We start from the raw sequence: 18,733 nt of genomic DNA, 5'->3' as shown, positions 1-18,733 counted from the left end.
CTCATTAAGCAAGGCCCTTAACCCCTCTGTTCCTGTGCGTCCATTTGTCTGGTTACAATTACGTGTCTGTTAGTCCACCCATTGTACAGCGCTACGGAATTTGCTGGTGCTATATAAATAATAAAATAATAATAATAAATACATGGAAATCATTATATATTAAATATTATCTTGGGTCTGAAGATATTTAGTTTCTTTATAAGTATAAAATTATAATACTTACTTTATAAGCATCATCTTCCACCAGTGAAATAAGAATATAGGCAGTGAGTGTTATAGGTCCATTCAATCCACCCTGTAGCTCAGAATGTATAACCTGCCCTGGCTCTGAGAAAATCCCAGTGCTTGCATCCTGGTACTGCACCAACCAATGTATTGTTTGGTCTAAAACATCAGTGCTTATGAAAATATATGGTCGAGCCTGGAGAAAGCATCTAAGTACAAATGCAGAAAGCCTACAAAAAAAATAAAAAAATAAAATATATGATTTGTTTTTTTAATAAATCATTAAAATACTAAGAAAAAAAGTAGCACAGAAAGTAACTCAAAATTGAGCTTGGAATAGACATAGAAAGTAATAACGAACAACATCACAGAATAAAAACAATTGTTAGCAAGATAACATTTTTGTAAAAACCGAATATGTCTTAGTGCTTGTGTATTTACACACATATGCTTATAGTATGATTTCAAAATTAATTTGTCTTCCTTCACAAATTGTCCTAATTATATATTTCAGTATAGGTCCCTAAATTCACAGTGATGATAATAATATGTAACTTATAGATGGAGAGCATAATTGCATAGAGGTCCTCAATGGAGTAAAGACTTAAAATGGAAACTCTAAGTACCAAAATAACTTAAGCTTAATTAAATATAGTTTTGGTGTATAGATCATGCACCTCCATAAAATAAGTAGATTTACAGCACAGTGTGTTTACTTTAGAAGTTCATAGTTCCTGCTCTGTCAATTAAACTTTAATCACCCACTTGATGGTGCTTTGGGCTCTAGAAGGCTGTTCACAGAGGAGGAGACACAAAAGTCTATATTAAAGACACTGTGCAAAAAGGGAAGTTAAAGTGTCAGCTCTTTTATAGGGAGCTTTTATGAAGACTGTCTTCATAGTTATACCCAGGGGATTGTAATGGTAATATTTCACACTGTAAAAAGCCCTATTTGAAGTACTTTTGATTTAAATAAGTTACCCTTGCAATAACACATAACACCAAATCCTGAAAGTATGTCTTGAAGGGCTCTCAGTTAAGAAGACCCAATTAAGAGCTACCAACAGAAAATAAACACAGAATGCAGGATAAAGTAGATGTACAGCCTTTGCTGTTAGGATTGGAGTAAATTGGAAGTTGCAGCTGCTAAGAATTCCAACACCAAAAAAATAAAATAGAGCGGAAAATAGGTAACCTTGCCTAGAATCACTATAGGGCACCTGTCATGCCCCAAACAATGTAATCTCATTAGATTGGGCATATGATTTTATCTATACATTGTGCTAGCAGTTTTGCTAGCAAATCTATAGACTTGGAAAATAATATTTTTTTTAAATAGTTTTTCTCCAGCTTTCAATCAATTTTTCAACATGTCGAGGCATTGACTTACAATATCTCCCTATAGGAGGTACCTCTGTTCCTCTCCCATAGCAACTTCAGCAAATCCACTGTGGTTGCTATGGAAACTCTAGCCAGACTTTTAGCATCAGTTTGGAATTATAGAAATGCAGTGATGTGACGAGCCAGCGTTCCAACGTTACTGACGAGTTTTGCCCTGCTTGGGGATGTGTCCAAGCAGGGCAAATCAAAGAAGAACAGAGGCGAAGTAGAGGATGGCCAGGAGATGGGTGTTACATGAAGAGTAACCCCACAAATCAGCGCTGAAACGAAGGAAGAGTGAGTAAATCTTAAAATTTTACATTGAATGCACCATGTATCTTCAAAATCCCTTACCCCAAAGGCATCACGGTGTGGTGCAAAACAGGAAAACTATATTAGGATCAATAGAGCATAATCACATACAACTATACACATCTTTGTATTACATGGTGTATTCAATGTCTATGAAAGCTGTTACGATTGCCTCCAGTCTAGCAGGTTGGATCGCTTGGATGTCCTGGTTCCCGAAGTAAGAGAGTCGAACAATGCTTTAATCGGTAGAAATGTGTAAGTGTAGAATATCCCACTAGCTATAGTAAAGCTAGGATTCCCGGATCCCTACAACACGAGTCGAGGCTACGAGTTGAGGGTAAAAACGAACTGGCTTTAATGGCACACAAGCATGGCAATTTATGCAAGTCCCCAGGTTCAGGGACATCCCCTTATGGACCTGATGGGATACTGGTACAATGCAACTAGTCAACCAATGTATCTTTCAAACTAGTACCCGCCCAGCTTGGAGATAATGAGGCTAACGGTTATACAATCTAATTATCTCCAAGCGCCCAAAAGACCATGCTTTATTGTGTCCGAGAAAACAGTGTAAAAATACATAACTTTGGCATTTTATATACAATATATTCCATTCCACGAATTGTTCGGTAGCTCAGATCTGGGTGCATCAAGTGTACGAATTGCGCCCAGATCCCACGAACAGAACGGGAGGTTTCTGCTATAGAAATTCTTGTTCGGTAGTTGGATTGTAAGCCATCGATGGCGGCCATGTTTTTAGGTCTGTCAATGGACAGCGGGACCTCGACTCCGTACTTATGGAGCGGAGGTCGGGTACATAGTCACACAAATCCCCGCTATCAGTCTGGTTGTCCCGGCCGATCGGGACACGAACGGAGACCGCCCGGAAGGGGTACTTAACTTGCGGTTAACCGCAAGATGAATGTTCTAATCGATGCCACACGCCAGAACGTAGGTGGTCCCCCATTCGTGAGTCTTTCGGTAGTTTCCCTTCGGGGAATTGTATACGAATGGGGGGATCCCTTGGGACCGTCAATTTGCTTGTGGTTAACCGCAGACCGCAACGTCTTGTGTGGTTAATGAGCGGCACACTCCGCTCGCCGGGTGGTCGGCCATTCAGTACTTCGTGGGGTAACGAGGTTAAGTGGCGGCCCACGCCAAAGGCTGGGTGGTTGTCAGGATCGGGACAGGGATCCAACACGCAGAGTACAAACAGTAGCCAGATACGTATACCGGACCTTAGAATGGCCGGACTAACGTAAGTAGTACAGTATAGAATGGTCAAAGACAAGCCGAGGTCGAGGGTAACAGAAGACAGGTAAGCGAGAGACAAGCCGAATCAAGGGTAACAGAGATAAGCAGAGTAAGGTAAACAAGCCGGGTCAAAACCAAAAGGGATAATAGAATACACAAGCACTGAGTGACTAGAACAAGCTAGAACCACGACAGGGCAATGAGCTAATGAAAGAAGCTCTGTTAAATACCCTGTTCAGAGCAGTAACCACGCCCCCAAGGCGTCCTGATTGGTCCTGCAGCCATTGACTGACAGGTTGTTCCGGGGGAGTGTCCTGATGACTACTTCCTGCCTAGATGCTGTAAAAGGCAGTCACTCCCTCGCGGCCGGCCTAGCATGACCGGATAGACCGCGGGGAAGGGAGCCATCAGACCGTCTGGATGGAGGAACAGCTAAGTCTCTACCTCTTTCGGAGGTAGAGACCACAGGTACCCTGACAGTACCCCCCCTCTCAGATACGCCCACCGGGCGGAATGAACCGGGACGAGATGGGAAGCGAGAGTGATACGCCCTGCGGAGACGGGGAGCATGAACATCCTCCTGAGGTACCCAACTCCTCTCCTCAGGACCATATCCCTTCCAATCAACCAGATATTGAACTCTCCCCCGGGAGATTCGAGAATCAATAATAGAGTTAACCTCATACTCCTCCTGACCCTCCACCTGAACGGGGCGAGGAGGGGCTATTGTGGAGGAAAATCTGTTACATATGAGTGGTTTCAGCAATGAAACGTGAAACGAGTTCGGGATGCGTAAGGTATTAGGAAGAGCTAAACGATACGCAACTGGATTGATACGGGTCAGCACCCTGTAGGGTCCAATATAACGAGGAGCGAACTTCATGGAGGGCACTTTTAAACGGATGTTCCTCGTGCTCAGCCATACCCTATCACCTGGAACAAAGACCGGAGCCGCCCTTCTACGTTTATCAGCGTGTTTCTTGACCAACATAGAGTTGTGCACAAGGATTTGTCGAGTTTGATCCCACAACTTCCTCAAATTGGCAACATGAACATCAACCGACGGCACCCCCTGGGAAGGGGAATCCGAAGGAAGAATAGACGGATGAAAACCATAATTCATGAAGAAGGGGCTTGAATGAGTAGAATCGCAAACGAGATTGTTGTGTGCAAACTCCGCCCAAGGAATCAAACCGACCCAATCATCCTGGTGTTCAGAAACAAAGCATCGTAAATATTGTTCAATTTTCTGGTTGGTACGTTCAGCAGCTCCGTTAGACTGAGGATGATAGGCAGAAGAAAAGTTTAATTTAATACCAAGTTGAGAGCAGAAGGACCTCCAAAAGCGGGAAACAAATTGGGAGCCTCTGTCCGATACAATTTGAGAGGGTATCCCATGTAGGCGAAAAATCTCCTTAGCGAATATCTCTGCCAATTCGGGAGAAGACGGGAGTTTAGGCAGGGGAATGAAGTGTGCCATCTTAGTAAACCTGTCAACCACGGTGAGGATAACAGTCTGTCTTTTAGAGATAGGTAGATCGACAATAAAGTCCATGGCCAAACAGGACCATGGTTTTTCTGGAACCTCCAAGGGTTGCAGGAATCCACATGGAAGCGTATGGGGTTGTTTGGTTTTAGTACAAACTTCACATGCAGCGATGAACTCCTCAATGTCCCTCCGTAAAGCAGGCCACCAGAAGTCCTTAGAGATCAACGCGGAAGTTTTGCGAATACCAGGATGTCCCGCCATCTTGCTATTATGTAAACACTGTAAAAGTTCCAGTTGAAGAGCAGGAGGAACGAAATGACGGCCCGCAGGAGTCTGTTTAGGTGCTAGATGTTGCAACTTAATGATCTCGGCCAGTAATGGAGAATGAATCCTGAGATTCGTATTAGCAATGATATTGCATTTCAGAACTATAGAAGAAAGAACTGGTTCAGGTACAGTAGAAGGTTCATATTGGCGAGATAATGCATCGGCTTTAGAGTTTTTAGAACCAGGTCTGTAAGTCAGTACATAATTGAAGTGAGTCAGGAATAAGGACCAACGAGCTTGTCTAGAGGATAAGCGCTTAGCCTCCCCAATATAGGACAAGTTTTTGTGGTCCGTCAAAATCGTAATAGGGTGTATGGTCCCCTCCAACAAATGTCTCCACTCCTTTAAGGCTTTAATGACTGCTAACAGTTCCCTTTCCCCGATGTCATATCTGCTCTCAGGCCCAGAAAATTTCTTAGAGAAGAAACCACAAGGGTGTAACGGTTTATCCACCCCTAACCTTTGAGACAGAACAGCCCCAACTGCTGTCTCAGAGGCATCGACCTCGAGCAAGAAAGGCAGAGTCGTATCAGGATGGACTAGAATGGGAGCCGAGGCAAAAAGTTCCTTGAGAGTCTTGAAAGCACCCAGAGCTTCCTTAGACCAGAACTTAGTATCAGCCCCTTGTTTGGTCATATTGGTAATAGGCGCAATGATAGAGGAGTATCCTTTAATGAAGCGCCTATAGTAGTTGGAAAAACCAATAAACCTTTGGATAGCCTTGAGTCCTTTGGGCAAGGGCCAGTCTAAAATAGATTGAAGTTTTACAGGATCCATTTTAAAACCCTCCCCAGAAATCACGTATCCAAGAAAGTCTACCTGAGACTGATCAAAACTGCACTTCTCCAATTTGCAATATAGACCATGTTGCAGCAGCTTGTGTAATACCTTTCTGACCTGTCTATGGTGAGTCTCAATCTCCTTAGAGTGTATTAGTATGTCGTCCAGGTAAACAATAACACAATCATGCTGAAACTCCCTAAGTACCTCATTAATCAAATCTTGAAATACTGCAGGAGCATTGCATAGTCCAAATGGCATAACAGTGTATTCGTAATGGCCATACCGGGTATTGAATGCCGTCATCCACTCGTGACCTTGCTGGATTCTCACCAAATTGTAAGCCCCTCTGAGATCTAACTTGGTGAAGATTTTGGAGCCCTTAAGACGATCAAATAACTCGGTAATCAGTGGGATAGGATAGGCATTTCTGACAGTTATTTTATTCAAGCCTCGGTAATCGATACAAGGTCTCAGCGTGCCATCCTTCTTCTTAATGAAAAAGAACCCAGCCCCGGCCGGAGAAGAAGACCTCCTGATGAATCCCTTCTCTAAATTCTCCCTAATATACTCCTCTAGAACCGAGTTTTCCTGAACAGACAAAGGATATACATGGCCCCTCGGAGGCATAGTGCCGGGTAGAAGCTTAATCTTACAGTCAAATGACCTGTGTGGAGGCAAAGAATCGGCATTCTTCTTGTCAAACACTGCCCTTAAGTCTAGGTAAAGGTCTGGTATTTGTCTTTCTGTGGACTGAGTAGGATTCTCCGGTATGTTAATATTAGCTAATGGAGAAACCTTGCACAAACACCGATCCTGGCAGCCCTGGCCCCACGAGAGTATCTCTCCTAACTCCCAATCGATAATAGGGTTATGTTTTTTCAACCATGGGTACCCCAGAACTATGGGAACGGAAGGAGACGAAATGAGCAGAAGAGATAAATTCTCCACGTGTAGGATACCCACATTTAAATTAATGGGTATGGTCTCACGAAAGATAACAGGGTCTAGTAGTGGTCTACCATCTATGGCCTCAACGGCCAAAGGTGTCTCCCTTAGCTGGGATGGGAAATTGTTCTTACTAGCAAAGGCTTGGTCGATAAAATTCTCAGCAGCACCGGAATCTATCAATGCCATAGCCCTTACTACTTCCTTCCCCCAAGTTAAGGAAACTGGTAGCAGAAGCCTGTGATCTTTATAATCAGGAGTAGAGGACAAAATAGAAACACCCAAGGCCTGTCCTCTAGAGAGACTTAGGTGCGAGCGTTTCCCGGGCGGTTAGAACAGTTCGAGAGTAAATGACCCTTGGCTCCACAATACATACACAAGCCCTCTCTTCTCCTGTGCTGTCTTTCCTCCTCAGAGAGGCGGGTATACCCTATCTGCATAGGTTCAGTAAGCAAAGATATCGTGGAGTCAGGACTTGGAACAGCGGGAGCTAACCTAAAAGAAGGTCTCTGGTTCCTCTCTCGAGTGTTCTGTCTCTCTCTTAGACGTTCATCTATACGAGAGATGAACGAAATTAAATTCTCTAAATTCTCAGGGAGTTCTCTGGTAGCAACCTCATCAAGGATTACATCAGATAGGCCATTCAAAAATACATCCATATACGCCTGCTCATTCCACTTCATTTCTGCCGCCAGAGACCTGAACTCTAGTGCATAATCCACCAGTGTTTGGTTCTCCTGTCTCAGGCGCAACAGTAATCTGGCTGCATTAACCTTTCTACCTGGAGGGTCAAATGTTCTTCGAAAAGCAGCTACAAATGCGTTATAGTTATAAACTAATGGGTTATCGTTCTCCCATAGTGGGTTGGCCCATCTCAGAGCTTTCTCAATGAGTAGGGTGATAATAAATCCTACTTTTGCCCTATCTGTAGGATAAGAGCGAGGTTGCAATTCAAAGTGGATACTAATTTGGTTTAAAAAACCACGACACTTCTCAGGAGCCCCACCATAGCGTACTGGGGGGGTAATGTGAGAAGAAGCACCCACTGTGGCTACCTCTAGACCTGAACCGACAGGAGAAACAGGGGTATTACGTATCTCCTCTGGTGGGTTATTGGCACAAGCTAATAGAGCCTGTAGCGCAAGCGCCATCTGATCCATTCTGTGATCCATGGCTTCAAACCTAGGATCAGGAGCAGCCAGCTGACTGTTTGTACTTGCAGGATCCATTGGCCCTGTCGTAATGTCAGGATCGGGACAGGGATCCAACACGCAGAGTACAAACAGTAGCCAGATACGTATACCGGACCTTAGAATGGCCGGACTAACGTAAGTAGTACAGTATAGAATGGTCAAAGACAAGCTGAGGTCGAGGGTAACAGAAGACAGGTAAGCGAGAGACAAGCCGAATCAAGGGTAACAGAGATAAGCAGAGTAAGGTAAACAAGCCGGGTCAAAACCAAAAGGGATAATAGAATACACAAGCACTGAGTGACTAGAACAAGCTAGAACCACGACAGGGCAATGAGCTAATGAAAGAAGCTCTGTTAAATACCCTGTTCAGAGCAGTAACCACGCCCCCAAGGCGTCCTGATTGGTCCTGCAGCCATTGACTGACAGGTTGTTCCGGGGGAGTGTCCTGATGACTACTTCCTGCCTAGATGCTGTAAAAGGCAGTCACTCCCTCGCGGCCGGCCTAGCATGACCGGATAGACCGCGGGGAAGGGAGCCATCAGACCGTCTGGATGGAGGAACAGCTAAGTCTCTACCTCTTTCGGAGGTAGAGACCACAGGTACCCTGACAGTGGTCCATCGTTCATACCGATGAATGAGACTTTATAACAGTTCGTGTAATCCGTTCGTATGGACTGGATGCTGGTAAAATAGGGTTTTAAATAAGAAGAGGCATAACAATATAACGGGTCTTTGAAGCGATTTAAGGTGTGTCATTTTTTCCATTAAAAAGGGGCTGACACAAAACCAAAAACAAAAACTGAAGCTGCTGTGCAACATTTAACTGCATTTATGAATTAGAAGAGAAAGCTATAATAATTCAAAACTTCCCACACATACCCCTCCTAATTTATGAGACCATACTTGAACTATCTCATGGGACGTGGTACGTATTGTCACATGCTGGGCAGGTATAATTATAAACTAGAATGTGTGCAAGCTATTTTTGCTGCATTCTTGCAGGTACTAAATGTCACGATTCGGGGAACCCAACACGCTAACACACATACAGACACACACACAGAAAGTGTGCAGTACCGGACCTTAGAGTGGCCGGGCTAAGCACACACAGAATAGTCAGGAGATAAGCCGAGTAAGGGGAACCAGAAAACAGAATAACGAGAAACAAGCCATGGTCAAAAGGTAGGAGAAAGTCACAAAGTCAGTAAAACAAGCCAGAGAGTACGTAACCAGAAAGCACACGTTCAGTATCAATACATAAAGCAAAGACCACAACAGGGCACTGAGAGGCAGGAAAGGTAAGTATAAATATCCTAGCCTTAATTCTGATTGGATAACTTCCAATCAGAATTAACAAACACACGTGGGGGGTATCTATACCCCCCACTGTGGTTTTTGTACTGTCGCTTTAACGCCGGGTCACGTGAGTGACCCCGGCGTACTGATATGGGTGCCGGCTCCCAGCGTGCAGCGTTAGACATGCTGCCGCTGGGGGGAGGAGGAGGAGAGGACGCGAGCGGCGTGTCAAGAGGAGAGGGCGCCGCTCGCCGAACGGTAAGAGGGGGGGGACCGCGGGCAGCGACGGACCGAGGGTGAGTGCTGCGAGCGGATTGCAGCCTCCCCTCACCGCTGCCCGCGGAGCCCTGACACTTAACACCAATTTATGAGCACGTGGCCTCTATTATAGAGGAAGTTTTGGACTACGGCTGGTTTGAGACTATGGTCAGTTATGTAAAGGAGTAGCATAGTGACTATAGCCGATTTTGAGCATGTGACCTCTAGAAGCAGTTCATTTGTGAGCAACAATCTTATTGTGAAGCGACTTTGAATACTGGAAGTAGTGTAAATGTGCCCCCAAAAATAAAATATTGAATCATTTAATTAATATACTTAGTATCCAGTACTGTATGTGGTGCTATTTATAGTTTTGAGCCAGCTACATGTTTTCTTAGTAATTAAGTGTATACATTTGGTGTGCATATACAGATGTTTTTGAGCAGCTAGTTTGTGTTGTTTGTACATGTCTATTTTTTTGTATTTTTAAAATATTGCCATTGGGCCTATATTTCATTTGTCAATTTAACACGATTGGTTATTTATTTGAATTACTCACCAAGTACTCCCAGAAGCATCGCTATTCCCAAAAGCACTAAAAGAACCATCATCTCTCTTGTAGATTAATTCTCTTTGATAACCTGCGTAGGAAAGTTGAATAAATATATATATATATTAAACATACATACACTGAGAGGCACAACCAAGTTTCTGAGATTGTGTACTAATACATCTGCACAGAATATGGATTGGACCTGCATAAGTCCAGATGGGAGATACCACAATGGGTAGTTGAGAATATAACAAGGCCAAGATCATGTGGGACTTTCAGATCCAGACAGACAAGCAAGTGGCTAACCAACCTGATATCGTGGTGGTAGACAAGGAATAGAAGACTGCAGTATTGGTGGATGTGGCAATACGCAGCGACTATAACATCAGGAAGAAAGAATGTGAAAAAAATTGAAAAATACCAGGGACTGAAAGAAGAGCTAGTAAATATGTGGAAAGTGGAGGCAGTAGTAGTCCCAGTTCTGATAGGAGCACTCGGGGCTGTGACTCCCAAGTTGGAGGAGTGGCTTCAACAGATTACAAGTTGTACATCTGAGATCACTGTCCAGAAAAGTGTAGTACTAGGAACAGCTAAGATACTGTGCAGAACCCTGAAACTCCCAGGCCTCTGGTAGAGGAAACGAGAATGAGGAATAAACATACCACCCAGAAGGGGTGAGGAAATCTATTTTTATTTTTATATATATGACATCAATTATTAATTACTCATTAATACATTAATAATAATTATTCAGTTTTTATGATCATTATGTCATGATAAAGCACAAATCAATTGAAAGCAATTACATTTTTCTTTTAGAAGAGATATGAGCATTGCTACAAATATGATACCATTCTTAATGATGCAATTTTAACCCCTTAAGACTGGAGGGCGTACAATTACACCCTATTTTAAGTGGCTCTAAACACCGCCGGGCGTAATTGTACGGCCTCCGGTCTTTTCTTACCCGGTCGCCGGCGATCCCACGCCGGAGATCGCGGTTGGGGGGATTCCCAGGGAGCCCCCCGCGGCACATCCGTCCTCTTCCGGCCCCCCCCCCCGGGATAGCAGGCTGCAGCAATGCCAGCAGGGGGACTAACTGTCCCCCTGCTGGCTGGAAATCAAATAAAATTAAGTAATTAGTGTAAAAAAAATAAAATAATATACTTAGATCATATATATATTATATATATATATATATATATAATATATATATGATCTAAGTATATATATACACATATACACACACACACACACACACATACACTGTCTAGGTGTATTTTACTATTAATATATATATAATTATATATATATATATATATATATATATATTAATATCAAATTACACGTAGACTGATACTGATTAAATATATATATAATTTTTGTTATATATATATATATTTATATATAATATAAAAAATATGTAAATATGTAAAAAAATAAAATTAAATAAATAATTAAAAAATATATAGATGTGTGTTATTTCGTTCTAACTGTATTGTGATATTGTGATATATATATATATATATATATATATATATATATATATATATATATTTATATCAAAATACACATAAAACGAAATAATATATATATCTATATACATAAATATATACATATATATCACTATATATATATACCTATATATAAATTAAAATATTTTAAAAAAATTATATATATATATATATATACATATATATACACATATGTATATATATATATATATACATATATTAATTCTACACATATATTTATGTAATATTTTTACATAATTAGGTATCCTAATTAATTACAATTAGCGGGACCTGCCTGACAACCCATGCCGAAAGTATAGGGAATTTAATTCGCTAGCACTATATTTAACCCTATAACTTTCCAAGACACCATAAAACCTGTACATGGGGGATACTGTTTTACTCGAGAGACTTCGCTGAACACAAATATTAGTGTTTCAAAACAGTAAAATATATTACAACAATGATATCGCCAGCAAAAGTGATGTTTTTTGCATTTTTCACACACAATCAGCACTTACACGGACAATATTATTGCTGTGATACTTTTTACTGTTTTGAAACACAAATATTTGTGTTCAGCGAAGTCTCCCAAGTACAACAGTACCCCTCATGTACAGGTTTTATGGTGTTTTCAAAAGTTACAGCGTCAAATATAAGGCTTGTGTTTCATTTTTTTCACATTAAAATTCGCCAGATTGCTTATGTTGCCTTTGTGACCCTATGGTAGCCCAAGAATGAAAATTACCCCCATGATTGCATACCATTTACAATAGTAGACAACCCAAGGTATTGCAAATGGGGTATGTGCAGTCTTTTTTAGTAGCCACTTAGTCACAAACACTGGGCAAAATTTTTCACACACAAACAAATACTAACGCTAACTTTGGCCAGTGTTTGTGACCAAATGGCTACTAAAAAAGACTGGACATACCCAATTTGCAATACCTTGGGTTGTCTACTATTGCAAATGGTATGCCATTATGGGTGTAAATTTAATTACTGGGCTACTATACAGTCTCAGAGGCAACGTAACCAATCTGGCGAATTTTAATTTAAAATGTAACGTGCTATATGTGACCCTGTAACTTCCCAAAACACCATAAAACCTGTACATAGGGGGTACTGTTTTACACGTGAGACTTTGCTGAATACAAATATGTGTATTTTATTGCAGTAAAAGCAAACAGTATTAGGATATTGACAGTTAAAATGTCATGTAGAACTAAACAAATTACAAAATTTCTTATTTTCTCCCATTTTTTTCATATTAAATTATTTTTCATAGCTAAATATTTGATATTAAATGAAAGCCTTCTTTCCCCTGAATAAAATGATATATAATAAGGGGGGGGTGCATTTAATATGAAAGAGGTGAATTACGGTTGGACAGACATAAAGCGCAAATGCCAGGTTTTGTTTACGTTTTGTTTACGTTTTGTTCTGTTCACAACGTGTACATTTGGCTCAGTCCTTAAGGGGTTAATACACCCCACGAACATATGCTGTTATCAACACAATTGTTTTCTCTCTTTTGTTCTCCCTGTGATACAATACCAACTTTATTTCTTTTTCTCTCAGCTGTGTACACCTATTGACAAAATTCCCCTTCGCAATGTTATCCCTCTCTCTTTTGTCTTGTCCCTGCTTCCTATAATTATGCTTTTTACATTTAATCATATTTTATGGTGCTTAATTCATGATTTGTATTTTATTCTCCCAGATATGACTCATTTATAGACCTTCTCTCACAATACCGTCTTTATTCTGCAATCATACTTTGCGGCTTATTATTTGTTTGCATCTTATTGAAATGGATGTCCTCCCTGGGCTGTTAATCATAAAAATAGAAAAAAAACTGTTGTTTTTCTGGTTTATGACCTTAAGGTAGGAGCAAAAAACAAAAACCTCCTTGGACTTGTTTACCGATGCAACAAAAAAGTTACTGGTTGCCACTACTTAAAGCCAGTCACTAAGTTGCCGCTAAATGCTCCAATTATTTTCTATGGTAGAAGCTAACTTCTAGTGACTGGATTCCAACTGGTTTCCAATCCTGCTACTACCCCTTCACAGCTGCTGCTTGTCCAATAACCAAAAGCTTCTTGCCTGGATCAGAGAAGTTTACAATCGTTAAATCCCTGTACATTATATAGGAAAATGGATGTTAGCTATATGGCATAAGCAATTTAAAGAAAAGGTTAGACAAATAATATTACAAAAATTACAATAAAACAATTAAATACAATTAAAAAAATATATATATATATATTCTTGATCTGGAAATTTTTGTCAGAGGGGAGAGATTGGGCTATACTTTGTATTTGAAGCCATCAGACCGCAAAACAATCCTTCATGCATCAAGCTTCCACCCCAGGAAGCTCAAGGAATCATTGCCCATGTCCCAATTTATTAGAGTTCTTCGTAATAACTCTTGAGCAGATGAACAACTCCACAATATGCATGTGAAATTTTTGCAAAGAGTGTACACGAAACGGCTACTGCAATGAGCCCACAGCAGGCACAGAAACTAATCTCAGTGGAATCCACATGCGATAACATAGGTGAGCGACTTATCTTCCCTATGTCATTTCACACTCATTCCCAAGAAGTACCTTCTTTAGTTGAAAGCAACTGCAATCTTTTTTTAAAAAATCCCTTAATTCTGAGGGGAGGGGACAGGGATGCACAGTTGCTGAGGAGAGAGGCATACTGGATCTACATGCTTGGGACCTAAGCCCCTAATGACCTTAATGAAAAGAACCTTCTATATTGTTTCGTGCCAAGAAGATGAAGTATCTATGATATGAGTAGACTATTTATGAGTTTGCACTGATTTGCTACTTTGTATTATTTTTTTTGTATCAATGTTCTAACGGGACATTGTATTCCATGAGATTGACATTATTGTATCAAATGAAGCCTGAAACTAATATGTGGTACTTAGTTACTTACTTGTTGTAGTATATTGTCGTATTTTTTTTTTTTTTTAGCTTAGTGTGTGAGATTCTATCTATCTTCTTTTGCAGTTGATGGGGAACTTGTTTTGTTGTAATAGTAGAATTTATCAACTATTGTTCACATTCACTATTTCTTTCCACTATTACTTTCCAATATAACTCACAGGGTCTTTCTACTCTGCTGTTCTCTTCCAGTTCCCCTTCCGTCTCTTTAGTATTCTTTTTTACGTTCTTTATATCTTACAGGGGTTCCTAAACAAAGAATATTTCTTTGTTTCACCTTCAAGGGTTAACGTTGATTTGGTGTGATGACGTGTTTCAAATTGGGAGACGTCATCTCTGACATCACGAGCCTCGTTTTAGTTTGTTCACTCTCCAATTACATCACAGTATGTGTATTTAACTGTTATCTCTCACTTAGCACTTTCTCTTGATAAAAGTTCTCTCGGACTGAAACGTCGATATCTGTATTGTGCTAAATAAAAAGCATCTACGTTTTTTCTACTAAGACCCCTGAGTGCACTCATCCTGTTTGCATATATATATATATATATATATATATATATATATAACGTATATTACAAAAGTGTGTACACCCCTCACATTTTTTTTAAATGTTTTACTATATCTTTTCATGTATCAACACTGAACAAATGACACAGCCTGTATAACAGTGTAAATTTGAGGTCCCCTCAAATTTACTCAACACACAGCTATTAATGTCTAAACCATTGGCAATAAGAGTGAATAAACCCCTAAGTGGAAATGTCCAAATTGGGCCCAAAGTGTCAATATTTTGTGTGGCCACCATTATTTTCCAGCACTGCCTTAACCCTCATGGGCATGGAGGTTGCCACTGCAGTCCTCTTCCACTCCTCCATGACATCAGGGAGTTGGTGGATGTTAGAGACCTTGCGCTCCCCCACCTTCCGTTTGAGGATGTCTTACAGGTGGTCAATAGGGTTTAGGTCTGGAGACATGCTTGGCCAGTCCATCACCTTACCTTCTGCTTCTTTAACAAGGCAGTGGTCGTCTTGGAGGTGTGTTTGGGGTCATTATCATGTTGGAATACTGCCCTGCAGCCCAGTATCCAAAGGGAGGGGATCATGCTCTGCTTCAGTATGTCACAGTACATGTTGGCAGTCATGGCTCTGTCTATGAACTGTAGCTCGCCAGTGTCGGCCGCACTCATGCAGGCCCAGACCATGACACTCCCACTACCATGCTTGACTGTAGGCAAGACACACTTGTCTTTGTACTCCTCACCTGGTTGCCGCTACACACGCTTGCAGGCACGGACTGACAGTGGTTTGGGCCCCCGGGCAAAATTAGGATCCGGGCCCCCTGCAGATCAATATATGTGCTGGTGTAGATGTACCGTTTATTTGATTGTATGTGCATGTAACGTGAATGTATGCTTCTGTGTGTACATGCACTGTGAACCCTGGTGTAATTATATATGTATGTCTTTGTGTGTCGTGTCAGGATATGTGGAATTAGAATTTTTTTAAAGGGAAACTATAGTGCTAGGAAAACAAGTTGTTTTCCTGGCACTATAGTTACCCACAGATAAAAAAAAACCCTTCTGTCACTTACCTGAATCCAGCGCTGATGTCTCTCAGTGCTGGTTCAGGCGCTGCACTCGCATTAGGACTTCCCACATAGTAAAGCATTGTATAAAGCTTTCCTATGGGGTTTTGTATGAAGCTAGATGTCCTCATGCATAGCGTAAGGACGTCCAGCGTCACTTAGGTGACCAAAAGTTGCCTAGCGAAGCAAAAGTCTCTAGTGGCTGTCTGGTAGACAGCCACTAGAGATGGAGTTAACCCTGAAAGGTAATTATTGTAGTTTCTCAAAAACTGCAAAAATTGCCATTGCAGGTTTAAGGAACCTGGGAAACTGCACTCAGACCACTTCAATGAGCTGAAATGGTCTGGATGTCTATAGTGCTCATTTAAATATATTTAAATGGATAAAAAGACCCCACAATCAAAAATGGGGCTGTAGCGTGTGCAAGGGACATGGGGGATAAACGCTGCAATGGATGCCAGGGGCATAGAAGCTGTAGTGTTTATAGGGACTTTAGTGGGGACAGGGAGTGATAGAGCCTATAGTGGGGGTAGGGGTAATAGGGGCTATTGTGGATGTAGGGGAGGGATAGGGGCTGTGGTAAGTGCAGAGATCAATAGATGCAGTAGTGGTGTAGGGGAAATGGTCTGTAGTTTGTGCATGGGGTTCATTGGGCTTTAGTTGATGCAGGGAATATAGGGGCTGTAGGGAATATAACAGTTGTAGGGTGTGCGGAGATTTTAGGGGCTGTAGCATGTAGGGATGCTGAAGGGGCAGAAGGGCTGTAGGGGATAGAGGGGATGCGGGGGGTAGACGGTCTGTATGAGGTAAGGGTCTGTAGGGGATGCAGATATTTTAAGGGCTGTAAGAGGTGCAGGTATTTTAAGGGCTCTAGAGAGTAGAGAGGCTGTAGGAGGTTTATAGACTGTAGGGGGGCTGCAGTGGTTAGAAGGGCTGTAGGGTTTAGTATGACTGCAGGGGATAGAAGGGCTGCAGGGGGTAATAGGGTGCAGGGGGTAGGAGTTATAGGGGCTGCACGGGAGTTGTAGGGGCTGCAGGGTGTAGAGGAGCTGCAGGCGGTAGAAGGGCTGTAGGGGGTAGAGGGGTTATAGGGGCTGCAGTGCTTAGAATGGGTCCAGGGGGTAGGTGGGCTACAGGGGATAGAGGGGTTATAGGGGCTGCAGGGGTTAGAATAGGTCCATGGGGTAGGTGGGCTACAGGTGATAGAGGGATAATAGGGGCTGCAGGGGTTAGAATGGGTCCAGGGGGTAGGTGGGCTACAGGGGATAGAGGGATTATAGGGGCTGCAGGGATTAGAATAGGTCCAGAGGGTAGGTGGGCTACAGGGGATAGAGGGGTTATAGGGGCTGCAGGGATTAGAATGGGTCCAGGGGGTAGGTGGGCTACAGGGGATAGAGGGATAATAGGGGCTGCAGGGGTTAGAATGGGTCCAGGGGCTAGGTGGGCTACAGGGGATAGAGGGATTATAGGGGCTGTAGGGATTCGAATAGGTCCAGAGGGTAGGTGGGCTACAGGGAATAGAGGGGTTATAGGGGCTGCAGGGGTTAGAATGGGTCCAGGGGGTAGGTGGGCTACAGGTGATAGAGGGATAATAGGTGCTGCAGGGGTTAGAATGGGTCCAGGGGGTAGGTGGGCTACAGGGGATAGAGGGATTATAGGGGCTGCAGGGGTTAGAATGGGTCCATGGGGTAGGTGGGCTACAGGGGATAGAGGGGTTATAGGGGCTGCAGGGATTAGAATGGGTCCAGGGGGTAGGTGGGCTACAGGTGATAGAGGGATAATAGGGGCTGCAGGGGTTAGAATGGGTCCAGGAGCTAGGTGGGCTACAGGGGATAGAGGGGTTATAGGGGCTGCAGGGATTAGAATGGGTCCAGGGGGTAGGTGGGCTACAGGGGATAGAGGGATAATAGGGGCTGCAGGGGTGAGAATGGGTCCAGGGGGTAGGTGGGCTGCAGGGGGTACAGGGTCTGTAGGGGTTAGAAGGGGAAGGGGGATGATTATATTAATCTGTTTATTTTCCTTTACCTGTGGCATGCTGTATCCCATACTGCTTGCTGTCTGTAACAGTGATCAGGCAGCTCCGCACAGCTCAGTGAACTTATGTCACATGATGTCATTTCCTGCTTAATGAGCAGCACAGAGCTGTCTGATCTGTTACAGACAGCTCTCGTGCTGTTTATCTTTCAGGCACACTGAGAGGCAGCCTATTGGGGTCTTTGGAAAGACCCCATTAGCTTCTCTCGGTGTGCCCTGCTGGGACCGGCAAAGGGGAGTTTGTATTTTGTAACAGGGGCCCGCGGAGTGCCGTGCGGGCCCCTTGCTGTGTACAGGCTGGCTGGGGAGATGTTTAACTCCCCAGCCCAGCTGTTACTTCACTGCAGAGCGGGCGGGCCCCCCAGAGCCTCAGGCCCTCGGTCCATGACCGATTTGCCCGAGTGCTCAGTCCGCCCCTGCACGCTTGACACCATTTGAACCAAATAAGTTTATCTTCGTCTCATCGGACAACAGGACATGGTTCCAGTAAACCATGTCCTTAGTCTGCTTGTCTTCAGCAAACTGTTTGTTGGCTTTCTTGTGCATCATCTTTAAATTATCGTTGAACTCCCTCTTACTTATGTAGCGTATAATATAGAAAACCTAAATATAAGTACCGTATA

At 42.6% G+C, this 18,733-nt stretch overlaps 1 protein-coding gene across 1 annotated transcript in view; it reads right to left on the bottom strand.

The window, feature by feature from the left end:
• Positions 1–18,733, bottom strand: part of LOC134586248 (CD109 antigen-like) — a 115,508-nt gene that overhangs the window by 27,947 nt on the left and 68,828 nt on the right. Inside the window, exons 10-11 of the mRNA XM_063441740.1 lie at positions 10,022–10,103; positions 224–455 (exon numbers count right to left, since the gene is read on the bottom strand). Of these exons, the coding sequence (XP_063297810.1) occupies positions 224–455; positions 10,022–10,103 (314 nt within the window). The remainder of the gene's footprint in view (positions 1–223; positions 456–10,021; positions 10,104–18,733) is intronic.

This window comes from Pelobates fuscus, chromosome 2, assembly GCF_036172605.1.
Source record: "Pelobates fuscus isolate aPelFus1 chromosome 2, aPelFus1.pri, whole genome shotgun sequence".
Classification (NCBI taxonomy): domain Eukaryota; kingdom Metazoa; phylum Chordata; class Amphibia; order Anura; family Pelobatidae; genus Pelobates; species Pelobates fuscus.
This window is presented reverse-complemented; position numbering and strand designations above follow the sequence as displayed.